At 34.3% G+C, this 14,179-nt stretch overlaps 1 protein-coding gene across 6 annotated transcripts in view; it reads left to right on the top strand.

Annotated features, from left to right (window-relative positions):
• Positions 1-14,179, top strand: part of TBC1D5 (TBC1 domain family member 5) — a 554,967-nt gene that overhangs the window by 349,952 nt on the left and 190,836 nt on the right. For all 6 annotated transcript variants that reach the window (XM_004773530.3, XM_004773529.3, XM_004773531.3 and 3 more), the window contains one exon: positions 531-703. In XM_004773530.3, coding sequence (XP_004773587.1) covers positions 531-703 — 173 coding nt within the window. The remainder of the gene's footprint in view (positions 1-530; positions 704-14,179) is intronic.

Raw genomic sequence — 14,179 nt, 5'->3', positions numbered from 1 at the left:
TTTACTTTTGGTCTGGAGAGTTTAAAAATCTTCCTACTCAGCCATTTAAATTGATCAAAGGACAGAAAATATCTTCTTTTCTAATACTTTCCTTTATTTCCTGCCTTTTTTTTATATAGTTTTGAGAGCTCAAAGTAAAACAGTTTTCATTTCTTGTTTTTCATGTTTAGATTTTATATCACAAGAAATATCTTACCAGAGTCATTCCATTTAGGTCCCATGGCTAATTAGACCAACTAACTATAGACAAGTAGAATAGCATCTACCACAACCTCTAGCAAAAATTATCTTGAAATACTTAATGTCACCAGAGAAACTGGTCAAGGGAATAAGGTAGGAAATATTTCAGAAGACAGTTTCTGGCCTTCATTTTATGAGCACAATCATCTGTATGACAATCAGCATATGATTCCACAATTTAAGCATTCGTCATGAGATGATTAATGTAGTTACTGGTTATTGAAGAATGATGTCCACATATTTGTTCATTTCATATTGAAATAACACATGCTCCACTTTTTTCTTTTTAGGGGAAAGAAACACTGATGACTCCCATTCCCTTTGCTAGACCACAGGATTTGGGGCCAACAATTGCTATTGTTACTAAAGTCAACCAGATCCAGGATCATCTACTGAAGAAGCATGATATTGAGCTTTATATGCACTTGAACAGGCTGGAAATCGCACCACAGATATATGGGTTGTAAGTACCGAAGTTTAAGTTTCAGCTGTATCTAATTATGACTTGGTGGTTTCTTTATGTCTCAGATCCACAGAAGTAAGACCAGAACTGTTTCACCTCCATTTCATTTCATATGTCTTATGTGCCAGGCTCTCTGTTACTATTTTCACATACCATATTTCGTCTCATACTCAAACCAATCCTGTTAATTGAGTGTTGTACAGGGGAAGAAACTAAGCCCAACTCTGTGTTTAGACATATTAAATAGTGAAGTCATAATTCAGATTCAGGTGGGATTGTCTGTAATCTGCAGAGCCCAGCACAAAATAAAAATGAATGTCCCCTGTAAAAAAAAAAATCAGCAAGAATTTCAAGATGACAGCAGCAGATCAGTAAGCCAAGCTTCCTAAGAAGTTCAGAGTCACACAGATCATACACACATGAAACCAGCCTCAAACCTAAACAAACCTGTAGGATATTCATGTTCTTTCCATTTTGGGGGGAAGTACATTTCTAAAAGTAAGATAAATGTCCCTCATAGTGAACATAACATGGTAGTCATCTTCAGCCATGTAACTTATGTAGCATACTGTAGCAGAAGAAAAGGGAGCCAATCACTCCTCAGATATGTGTGTCTGTTTGTATGTGTACTTATTCAGTGGCTTAATAGGGTGGGTAGGAAAATTAGAAAGATTACAGTTTTGGGGCGCCTGGGTGGCTCAGTGGGTTAAGCCGCTGCCTTCGGCTCAGGTCATGATCTCAGGGTCCTGCGATCGAGTCCCACATCAGGCTCTCTGCTCAGCGGGGAGCCTGCTTCCCTCTCTTTCTCTCTGCCTGCCTCTTAGTCTACTTGTGATTTCTCTCTGTCAAATAAATAAATAAAATCTTAAAAAAAAAAAAGAAAGATTACAGTTTTAATAAATATGAATTAATTGTTTAGCACTACAGATATTAAAAGGATCCTTTATATTGAAGCAGTAGAACATTTATAGCTAGTGCTGGGCAGTTCCTTGGTAGATATTTTCTGCAATTTCATCCCTCGCTAGAACATGGAAAACTAAGAAGATATTATTAAGATATATATAATAGATGCTCAGTAAATATGAATTCATTATTTGAATTACAGAGAATTTCAAACAAGTCAAAGGTTTCAGACCAGAGCAGAGGCTATTTATTTAGCCCAAAGAAAAGAAAATCAGTGAGTGTTTTCTTTATGTTCTTATGTGAAAGAGTCTTTCACTAATTATAACTCAGCTTTCTATCTTCTTTGGAAGCCCTGAACTGTGAGTAAAGATGCTTGCTTTTCGGTTTTAATGGTGCTTATTTTCATTTCTGTGACTTAAGCTTGACTTCAGCATTGAGAGCAGCTTCATCATTCCTACTGGAAATGAAAAAATTGTGGGTAACATGGGTATTGGGCAGTACTGCAATTATTAATGAATCACCATTTACACTTAAAAGTCTGGCTAATGTGTTTGTGATTATAGTTATAAAAATTTACTTTAAAACAGGGCAAGGTCAGGAGATGAAGTCTGTATTCCTCTCCCTTGTGCACTCAAAGAAATGATTTATTCAAATAGAAAAGCCCATTCTACACCCTCAAAAATTGTTTACTAAACTCTAGATATTGTTCTTAAATACTGGAGAAAGAAATTAATGTTGGACATATTTATCATTTCTTTGAAATGCTTTATTGTTTATTACCTCTTTGAGCTGGTGCTTTACATTGCAGTGGTGGTGGTATGGACTCAGGTAAGATGATTTATAAACCACTGTGTTCCAGTTTCCTTTTTAGACATTAGTTTCCATCAGCTTTCTTTTCATCATAATGATTCATAGGGCTTTTTTGACATCCCACCAGCACCTTCCCGATAAAATTCCATGATCCATGAAATACTCACTCTTAATCCTTGCAACTTTATTTTTCAGCAGTACTAATAATACCAGGGTTTGCAATAACCATAGCTGACTCAATTATCCCATTATTTTAGTATAGAATCTCCTCTGCATTAACTAAAAATATACATTTTTTTTCATCTTTGAAGAAGTCATTCATTCTCTTAATTGGTCTCTACTATAGTGTAAGGAGTTTACTCCATTTACTAAATCTGATGGTTTTATTTCTATTTGTGGGATACATGTGGTCAAATTTTCCTTTGTCTTTGTGCTGCCTTCAGTTGTACAACTCATCTATATATTTCCTATTGATGACTTTCAGTGTCTTTGGGGGCCAGAGAAAAAAATGAGTATAATATGAAATAGCAGTTAGAAGCATAGGCTTTGAAATGAAGTAGATCTGTTTAACCACTTTGATCCTTGGTTTCTTCATATGTGAAATGAGGAGTAAATGTAATGGTACCTACTTCTTAGGGTGCTGATGAGAATTCAGTTATAATATGCAAAAATCATAGTGCTCAGTATGTAGTAAGCATTCAAGATATGTTTAGCAGTACTTTTTTGATCATTATCTGGCATTACCATTACTCAATTAAGATGTCATGGCTTTGTGAATATGATGTAGTATGTGTTTCATGAACCTTTCCACCTCTGGCTTTTTGTGTTTTCTTCACAAAAGCATTTGAGCTTCTACTTAAGTAGAAACATAACAGCTATCTTTTAGACCAGTGCTTCTAACTAGACAGTGTAGAAACTGAAGAGTAAACTTCAATAGAAACAGATTACAGCAATTTGTCACAATAATTTTGTGTTCTTAAATCTAAAAAAAATATTGTATGTTTGTACCTCATGAAAATGAATTGAAATATTGTGCTTGGTTTTATGTCATACAAGTAATATTCATCTAAATAATTGCCGATGCTACTATCCATTCCTGCTGGAAGAAAGTTGGTAATTTAGGCTGACATTCAGTATTAATTCTTAAAAACAATAAGCTTGCATTTTGAGTACTTTATCCTCAAGTGGACAAATATAAAGTAATCAACTTTCAGTTGGTAAAAATTACACTTTAGGATGACATCAGAATCCATAACTTCCACCATCTAAAATGTGATTTTGTATTCCAGCTGTTTTCTTACAGAATTTAAATTTTCAAACAAGTATTTTCTTATATACCAAAATACTGTAACAAAATTAGAAAACAATATGATTAAAATGTCAGTAATGGATGTGTCAGTTGGAAGTGTTATCAGTATTAACAATTTGTGTAGAATGGGAAGAAAATCATAAATATGTCTTTATTACATGTGAAGAAAGTGATAGCAAAATGAAATTATAATCCTGTTGACTCCGGTTTCATATTCTAGTCACTCTTCAGCAGTTGCATGGTATATTAAAATCTGCTTTGTAGAGGCTCCTGGGTGACTCAGTTGGTTAAGAATCTGACTCTTGCTTTCGGTTCAGGTCATGACTTCGGGGTCTTGGGATGGAACCCCCCAGTCGGTCTCTGCACTCAGTATGAAGTCTGCTGGAGTTTCTCTCTCTTTCCCTCTACCCCTCTCCCTGCTCATATTCATATGGGCTCTCTCTTGCTTTCTCTCTAAAATAAATAAATCTTTTTAAAAAATCTGCATTATGATATAGTTATAATTATCACTAAGAGAAAGATTTGTAATTACTCCATTTTTAAAAATAGTTTTGTTCTGGTTATTCCAACTATATGTGGAAGTGTCCTGATATGACAGATATGCCATATACAAACATTTGTTATATTTTGGTAATAAATTTATTTAACAAAATTAGAATTAATTAGTGTAAAAATACTAATTGTACTAACATTGGCTAAAGTCATTCCAAATTAGCTTATCTTAATTTTAAATAAACTGATGATATTTATCTTGAAATATGGGAATAATTACCTATGATATCTTGTATATTATATAATAATTTGCTTATTAATGCTGTTATTTTATGTACTTGAGTACATTATCCCCTGGATAATTATAGCTGGTTTTTCTCTTACAAAATGTTAAATCAATCAACCTGCTGTTTAGTTTAAACAAAATTAATTTGAAGTTAAATGTTCAATTCCATGTAAGTGATATTATAAAATAACATTTTCTAAAGGTAATTTATACTTATTTTTCATTAACTTTATAAAAGATTACTCCTGTTGCACTTCAAAGTTTCTCTTGCTTTAATTCAAATAATATTTTGAATTGTCTTTTGTTTGCCAATTATCAATGGGTATTAGACTTATAAAAAATTAAGTTCTGTAGGGGCCTGTCAATGCATACTGACTAATATCCAAAGTAAACATTGACTATATTATTTCCAACTTTCCAAGGTAATTCCCAAGAGTTGCTTTTTTTGGCATTTTCATTTTTAGTATGAGAATAAGAATGTCCTGTGTTTCATCACTTATGTGTTATTTTTTGCAAAAGCCTCTAAAATACAGTGTTACAGTTCCATCCCCGAGTATGTATTTGTTTGAGGCCTAAAGACTCTTAATCACAAGAGATTCAAATATACAGATTGAATACCATTTTCATTTAGTACCATAATACTGTTTTACAAAGAAACCAAAAATTAAATTTTAAAAAGAACAATTTTTGCTAGGCCAGAGTAACTGTGTTTTATAATCACCCTTAAATATATTGAACCTGTATATTTTCAACTACATTTTATACTTTGGTATAAATAGAATACATAATAAGCATCTGTGGGATATGCAATTAATGTCACTTTTGAGGAAAGACCCTCATAACACACTTGGGCTTTGGCATTCTTAAATTATGAACTCTTTACAACACTCATGGGATAAATTTCATATCTCCCAAATGTTTATTATACATCTTCCATTTCCCTTACTTCCTGTTTTCTGGATTAGCAGTTGTTTTGCTGTGGTGGTTTATAGTATTTAATTGGAAGGTTCTTCATTATTGATTAATAATCTTGTAAATTTTGTGATATTTTAAAATATAGTATATTCTAACACATATTACAGTGTAATTATGTATGACTTCTAAGCTGTTAAACCTATATATGACATATAAACATATGATAAAAAAAATCATTCTTAGCCATCAAAGTCAGTATAGTTACCCATCTTAAAAATTCTGTGTCTTAACAGTTTAAACAAATAGCTTTCTATTCTAAGCACAGCTAATGATTGAAATATTCTTTTCTTTTCAGTGAATGTTATGTTATACAGTAGCTGTAAAAAGCATAATGAAGGACTATAAGGTCCAGTGATACCTGGTATTATACTACTGAGTATTACCCCAGAATTACTCCCTTTGAAAAAAAATTTTTTTCACTTCTTTATGGAGAATTATCATGATTAAAAATTATGGGGAAGAATAATAAGTTATTTTATGCAGCTATAAAGTTTAAATTAATTAAAATTGTATATTTGTATATTTGCTTCTTCATTCAGAATATACCTATTTCAAGTGCTCAGTAGCCAGCCACATAGTGGCTAGTGGTTATTCTGTTGGACAGCATTGGTCTAGATCTTTCTTATACAGTAAGGATGGAGTGGGTGGTAAATGGTTTTCTGGTATTTGTGATTTAGAAGGACTGTGCTAGTTGCATACTGGTAAGAGATAGAAGGGATACAGGTAAGAATGGGATAGTAGTGATTTGCTTTAAAAAGTAGTAACTTTGGGGGCGCCTGGGTGGCTCAGTGGGTTACAGCCTCTGCCTTCTGCTCAGGTCATGATCCCAGGGTCCTGGGATCGAGTCCCACATTGGGCTCTCTGCTCTGCGGAGAGCCTGCTTCCTCCTCTCTCTGCCTGCCTCCTTGCCTACTTGTGATCTCTCTCTGTCAAATAAATAAATAATCTTTAAAAAAAAATAAAAGTAGTAACTTTGCCAAAAGAGATGATGGCAGTGAGGATAGAGATAAATGGAAAAATTTGGAAAATACCAAGTTGCTATAATTGTCAGGAATTGTAACTAATTGAATAAGGGAGTGAGGGGGAGGGAAAAATCAAATATAATTTGGACAGCATGGGCAATGATGGAAAAAATCACGAGGATAATGAATGATAAGGAAAGAAATGTCAAAGAAAAGAGGAATTCAGTTATGGACATGTTGAGTTTGGAGTATCTGAGGGACCAGGATATCCAGTAGAAAATTGAATGTTACAGTTCTGGAGCTTTGGAGAGAGATTTGGCATTACCAGTTTGATAGTCTACATACCATATGACGCTAATTGAAGTTGCTAGTAAAGTGAGAGGAGAAGGACAAAGATTAAATTCTAAAGAATATCTACCACATGTGACTGATTTATGAGAATATAAAGCAGGAAGTGAATTGTTGTAATTGGCATTTAAAATAAATTACTGTTGTGTATTTGAGAGAGGCAAGACTGGAAACAAGGATACCAGTTAGGAGAGCTTTGCACTTGGGTAAGAATTTAATAATAGCAGCGGAGGAAGGGCAATTTAAAGAAATACCTTTGAGAAAGTATCTGTGATTTGATAATAACCCAAAATGCTATGTAGTATTTGTGTGAGTGGGAGACATTGTGGATTGGGGGCACTACCGTTTTAAAGCATCCAGCTACCCTCTTGGGCCATCCTTTTATTCTTGTTCTCAAGTGACTGCCCAATATGTATGCCACCAGAAATGACTATCTCAACGGCTTTCTCCCTTGCCAGCAGCCTGAACCTCAGCTTATTTTCTGTCCTTCTACTTTGGAACTGACTATTCACTCTTCTTCATGACCATGAGTCATCAGGTATTATACCTACAGTATTTTTACCCTTTTCCTCTTTGCTTGTTTGCTTGTTTCTTTTTTAAGAAAAAAAAAAAAATATATATATATATACTGCTTTGACCCTTCTCTTCCAGCAACCCTACTCATTTGGTCTTTCTTTCCATACTTCCACAAATAATAGTCTTCTCCAGATTCCATTTTCTACTGTGTTCTTTGATCGCAATGGAATCAAGTTAGAAATAACGGAAAGATGATGGGGAATTTTACAAATGCTTAGAAACTAAACAGCACCCTTCTAATAATCCCTGCATTGAAAAGGGAATCTCATGATAAATTTTAAAATTCCACTTAAGTGAGTGAAGTGAAAATACATATCAGAATTTGTGGGACACAGCTAAAGCAGAGCTAAGTGGGAAGTTTATTGCACTAACTGGTTACATTAGAAAAAAGGAAAAGTCAAAATTGTAATAATCTAAGCTTCTGCCTCAAGAAACTAGAAAAAGAAGAGCAAAAGGAGGGCAAAAGCAAGCAGAAGGAAGGAATAAAGGTAAAAATTGAAGCCAATATAATTAAAAACAGTGCAACACTAAAGAAAAATGAAACAAAAATCGATTTCTTGGGCGCCTGGGTGGCTCAGTTGGTTGAGCAACTGCCTTCGGCTCAGGTCATGGTCCTGGAGTCCCGGGATCGAGTTCCGCATCGGGCTCTCAGCTCCATGGGGAGTCCGCTTCTCCCTCTGACCTTCTCGCCTCTCATGTTCTCTCTCACTGTCTCTCTCTCAAATAAATAAATAAAATCTTTTAAAAAAATCGATTTCTTGAAAAGATCAATGAATTTACTGTCTGACAAGAAAAGATAGGAAGAAAGTGGGTGTGGCTATATAGGAACATAGGAAAGATCCTTTTGGTAATGGCATATTTCAATATTATGGCTGTATCAGTGGTTGTATATCCTGGTTGAGATACTGTTTCGTTTTACAGGATGTTAAGGGAAGTAGGGATCACGGACTCTCTCTGTTCTGTTTCTTACAACTGCATATGAATAATTACCTCAAAACAAAAAAGTATTGTTAGAATAATGTCAGTTGAGATGGCTCACTTTTGCCCTTCTTATAAATTGGGTTTTTTACTTAGTACTATGTTTTGAGAGTTCTTTATATACTCTAGATATGTGTCTGTTGTCAAATCTGTGATTACAATATTATCTTCCAATCTGTGTCTTCTGTTTTCTTTTAAGTATCTTTCATAGAATAAACATTTTTAATTTTAATTTTAATTTAATTTAAACATTTTAAAATCCAGTTTATTAACTTTTTTTTATCAAACTTGATTTTGGGTCATATCTAAGAGCCCTTCGCTTAACCCAAGTCAGAAGTATTAATTTTCTTCTGATTGTTTTATGATTTTATGTATGATTCATCATGGGCTAATTTTTGTATAGTGTGAGAGATGCAGGTCAAGGTTATTTATTTTTGGCACATGACTATTCAGTTATTCTAATATCATTGTTGAAAGATGACCCTCTCTGCACTGAATTGCCTTAGTACTTTTGTCAAAAATTAGTTGATTATCTGTGTGGTTTATTTCTGAACTCTCTGCTTCATTGATTCCTGTTTTTTCTTCTGTATTTAATAGAACTTTCCAGTGAAACCTTCTAGTTTGGTGTTCCTTGTTGAAAGGTTTTTAACTATGAATTCTTTTTTTAGTACATATATGGCTACTCATATCATTTATTTCTTTAGTGACTTAATAGCTTATACTGTTCAAGGAATTGTCTTTTTCATCTAAGGAGTCAAATTTCTGAGAACAAAGTTTTGATTTCCTTATTATCCTTTTCATTTCTGTGGTGTCTATAGTTAATATATCAGTGTGTATGTGTGTGTTTCTGCTATGGACAATTTTTATGTTACCTCTTATTTGCATAGAAGTTTATCAACTTTATTAATGTTTTCAAAGAACCAGCTTTAGGTTTGATTGATTTCTCTCTTCCCTCTGTTTTCACTTTCATTGGTTTTAGCTCTTACCTTAGAAGTTCCTACCTTCTGACTACTTTGGATTTATTTTGCTCTTCTCTTTTAAGTTACTGAAAGTGGAAGCCCAGATTAATGATTTCAGAATTAACTTTTATAATAGAAGAATTTCATACTATAAGTCTCTTTCTAAGCAGAGCTTTAGCTGCATCCCTGAAATGACCATGGTACATTTCGTTTTTCTTCAGCTCAGGATATTTTAAAAGTCTTTTAAAGACTTCTTTTTTATACCATGGGTTATTTAGAAGTCTCTTACTTATTTCCCAAATATTTGGGGATTATCCTTTTTTGTTATTGTTGTTATTTATTACCTGTTCCATTATGACTCAAGAACATACTTTTCATGATTTTTTAAAATTTTGTTAAAGCTCATTTTTTAGTTTTGATATGATCTATCTTGATGAATGTTATGTGTGCACATAAGAACAGTATTTATTCTCCTGTTACTGAGGATAATGTTCTATAAATGTCTTGGGTCATGTTCATATTGATAATATTGTTCAGATCTTCTGTGTATTTTCTTCTTTTGTTCCATTAATCACTGAGAGATGTGTTGATCCAGTTATAACTTTGAATTTCTCTGCTTATGAATCCAAAACTACTTTAGAATGACCTGACACCCAAGATTGAGAATTAACCACCCAGTATTCTTACTTAACCCAATACAAGTGAGACAAGTGAGGCATGTAACTCAGTTTTGTTTGTTTCTAGGTTCTTTTCTTTTTTGACATACAGGGGATATAATTTCAGTCATTTGTGTCACTATGTCCAGAATTTATCATACAATTTTTAAATACAGTTGGGCTTATGAACCTTAAGAAACTGATCCAATATGAAGTCCTGGCATATTGTAGCTCAAAGGACTGTAACTAATATATTTGGAAATGTAGTGTTTAACATAGACCAGGATTTTTTTTCTCTCTCTCTTGATATTCTGCACATAGTTTCTTCCGCTTAAATGGCTTCTTCCCTTAGTGTTTTGGAGCTTGGTAAATATACTGGACTAGTGAAAACAGCTAAAAAACAAATGGTGGCATTTTCATTTAATATATTTGAATGGTTCTAAATGCTTCCAAAATACAGGCAGACCTCATTTTATTGTGCTTGACTTTATTGCACTTTGCAGATATTGTGTTGTTTTACAAATTGAAGGTTCAAAACTTCAGTGGGGCTAAGTATCTACAGATGTGGTAGAAGTATCAAGAGAACTAGACTTAAGAATGGAGCGTGAAGATGGGACTGACCTGCTGCAATCTCATGTTAAAACTAACAGATGAGGAGTCACTTCCTATGAATGAGCAAAGAAAGTGGTTTCTTGGGGTGAAATCTAGTCCTGGTGAAAATGCTGGGAAGACTGTTGGGATGAGAACAAAAGATTTAGAATACCACATAAACTCAGTCGATAAAGCAGTGGCAGGGTTTGAGAGGTTTGACTCCACCTTTGAAAGAAGTTCTACTGTGGGTAAAGTGCTGTCAAACAGAAAAAATCATGCTACAGAAAAAATCATTTGTGAAAGGAAGTGAAGTCATTCAGTGTCACAGAATTCATTGTTATCTTATGTTAAGAAATTGCCCCAGCCACCCTAACCTTCAGTAGCCATCCCTTCTGATCATCAGCAGCCATCAACATTCAGGCAAGACCCTCCATCAGCAAAAAACTTTTGACTTGATGTAAGCTCAGATGAGTTACCATTTTTTTAGCAATAAAGTATTTTTTATTTAAATATATACATTTTTTAGACATAATGCTAATGTACGCTTAATAGACTATAGTATACACGCAACTTTTATATGCACCACTGGAAACCAAAGAATTAATTTGACTTGCTTTATTGCAGTAGTCTAGAATGAAACTCACAATGAGATACGTCTGTATCTAGCTTCTAATAAGAAGTATATACAGTGGGGACACCTAAGTAGCTCAGTCATTTAAGTGTCTGACTCTTGATTTTGGCTCAGGTCATAATCTCAGGGCCCTGAGATCGAGGCCCTCTTTGGTTCCATGCTCAGCAGGGAGTCTGTTTGAGATTCTCTCTTCCTCTGCCCCTCCCCCATCTCTATCTCCTTCTCTCTTTCTCTCAAATAAGTGTTTAATAAAAAAAAAAAAAAGAAGTATTTATAGTGAATGTTAGAATGCTTCCAAAATATACAACATATGAGAAGTTTTTAATCACAAACTTTTTAGCTCTGTAACTAAGACCTCGTTTAAGGTGTATTTATTTATTAAGATATGTCATTTACTCAAGATGAATGTGTAATATATTGTCCAAAATTTTGTGTAAGGATGTGGTTAAATTCAGTTTTGAAATTTGTATTTCTGATTAAGGATTAAAGTGAAACACAAGGCATACTGTAGACACTTGAGAAATAACTGATATGCTAAAGACTATAAGGTCAGAATAGTTCCAGATAGAACATACCCCCCAACCCCAGCACTATTCCAGATAACTAAAAGTCATCCTTATCTTTCAGTCATATATCTTAAACAGTACAACACTTTGCCAACCCCAATCCTAATAACTTGACCTGGATCATCTTCAGGTTATGTCAGTATTCTCTAAAGGAAGCCCAATAAAACTGTGACTTTATAATTATTGTGATGTCTTTAACTGAATGTAAATGTACAGGGAAAAAAATATTACCCCCAAAACTTTATACAGATAAAATGCCATCTAATGAGGGTCATAAGAAAAGAAAACTTCCATCAGAAATATGTTGTCAGGGTTGTTTTTAAATCACAGTGGGGCAGTGCAATGTCTTCTTTAAGCCTTGTAGTTTAACAACAGAATGGTACAACTGTAAATCTTGTATTGCCTCAGAGTCTATTAGACAGCCAGCAGAATACGTTGAGATTAGAAGGGAAATAATTTTTTCCTAAATCAACACTGTAAGGTCTAAAGCATGAAGGGGAAATTTTCAGAACATACTGAGAAATAATAGTTAAATATGGATAAAAATCTTGGCATTATTAATCTCTGTCTCACGTTCAGTTTCTCTCCCTCTTTTCTCATAGCTGGCTTCTTTATTTCTGGGTCTCCGAATGTTTTTCTGACTCTTCACTTCTTTGCCACGTAAGCCAGAGGCAAACTGAATATCAACAGCTAATTGCCCCTTAATAAGCTCTTTCCTATTGCCATATGGCAATTCATGTATGATCTCATACTCCATTATTAAGTATATCTTGTAATTAGCCTAACTTGTATCACTTATAGCAGTCATATTGTTTGTCTTTGATAGGTCTCTGGCCAGACTTAAACATCTACCTTTATTTCTTGACCTCTAGGGGCTCTGCCTAATGTGTGTAAAATCTTTTGTAGAAACTATTAGTACTTGGGGCATCTGGGTGGCTCAGTGGGTTAAGCCTCTGCCTTTGGCTCAGATCCTGATCTCAGGGTCCTGGAATCCAGCCCCACACCTGGCTCTCTGCTCAATGGGGGGTCTGCTTCCCCTCTCTGCCTGCCTCTATCCCTACTTGTGATCTCTCTCTCTGTCAAATAAATAAATAAAATCTTAAAAAAAAAAAAACTATTAGTACTTAAAACAGGTGAATATAAATGCCATGTTTTCTGAAGAAGTGTTTCTTAACTAGCTTCTAAGATATTTAATATTTAAGATTGCCAGTATGCATTTTCTGGGAAAATTCTATTATTTTTCTGACTTTTGAGAAATTATTTGAAGAACAGTAGTTTACAATTACATAGATACAGTTTTATATGATCCATAATACCAAGATAGAATGCTGCCTTCCCACTATTAATTCTTCCCTGACTGAAATGTTACAGAAATGATGAGCTGCTTAATGAAGAGGTCCTCTTCCAAGCTCATAATTTTATAAGATGCTCTTTGACAAAGGCTGCCGAGTCAATTAAGAAAATTCATCATTTATTATACTCTATTAAAAAGGATAAAAAATAGAGTTTTTCTACCACAAATTAGGAAAACCCTTTCTCTTCACTACTTGGGGATACAGATGAAATACTGGTAGAGCATGTTGCCTATTACTTCTTCCTTTTGCTTTTCATGTTTTTGGTCGTTTCTTTATTCCCTCAAATTATTTATTTTTGTATTTGTAAATAGATTTGTACCAGAATTTAAGTGCAGGAAAAAAACTATTTGTAATTCTGTTTAGCATATGCATACACACACACACACACATACACACACATATGCATACACACATTTTGTTTCTAAAAATTTCTTCTCTTAAACTTGCTTTCTTTGTCAAAAGTAATGCTTTGTTTTCACTTCAGTTATTATTTGTTAAGATATTTTTGCATGATTTCATAGATGACTTTTTTTTTTTAAGATTTTATTTATTTATTTGACAGAGAGAAATCACAAGTAGATGGAGAGGCAGGCAGAGAGAGAGAGGGAAGCAGGCTCTCCGCCGAGCAGAGAGCCCAATGCGGGACTCGATCCCAGGACTCTGAGATCATGACCTGAGCCGAAGGCAGCGGCTTAACCCACTGAGCCACCCAGGCGCCCCTCATAGATGACTTTTTTTAAACCAGTGTACTACTTCCAAAAGGTTTTTATTAGGTCTTGAACTGTAAATAGTGTGTAAAAAAAGTTAAATCTCGGGGCGCCTGGGTGGCTCAGTGGGTTAAGCCGCTGCCTTCGGCTCGGGTCGTGATCCCAGGGTCCTGGGATCAAGCCCCGCGTCAGACTCTCTGCTCAGCAGGGAGCCTGCTTCCTCCTCTCTCTCTCTCTGCCTGCCTCTCTGCCTACTTGTGATCTCTCTCTCTGCCAAATAAATAAATAAAATCTTAAAAAAAAAAAAGTTAAATCTCTAGATTTCAAAAAATCTTAATTAGTCTTATTAAAATTAAAGTTTATACTACATGG

Source organism: Mustela putorius, unplaced genomic scaffold (genome assembly GCF_011764305.1).
Source record: "Mustela putorius furo isolate JIRA1106 unplaced genomic scaffold, ASM1176430v1.1 tig00003834_pilon_pilon_pilon, whole genome shotgun sequence".
NCBI classification, from domain to species: domain Eukaryota; kingdom Metazoa; phylum Chordata; class Mammalia; order Carnivora; family Mustelidae; genus Mustela; species Mustela putorius.
This window is presented reverse-complemented; position numbering and strand designations above follow the sequence as displayed.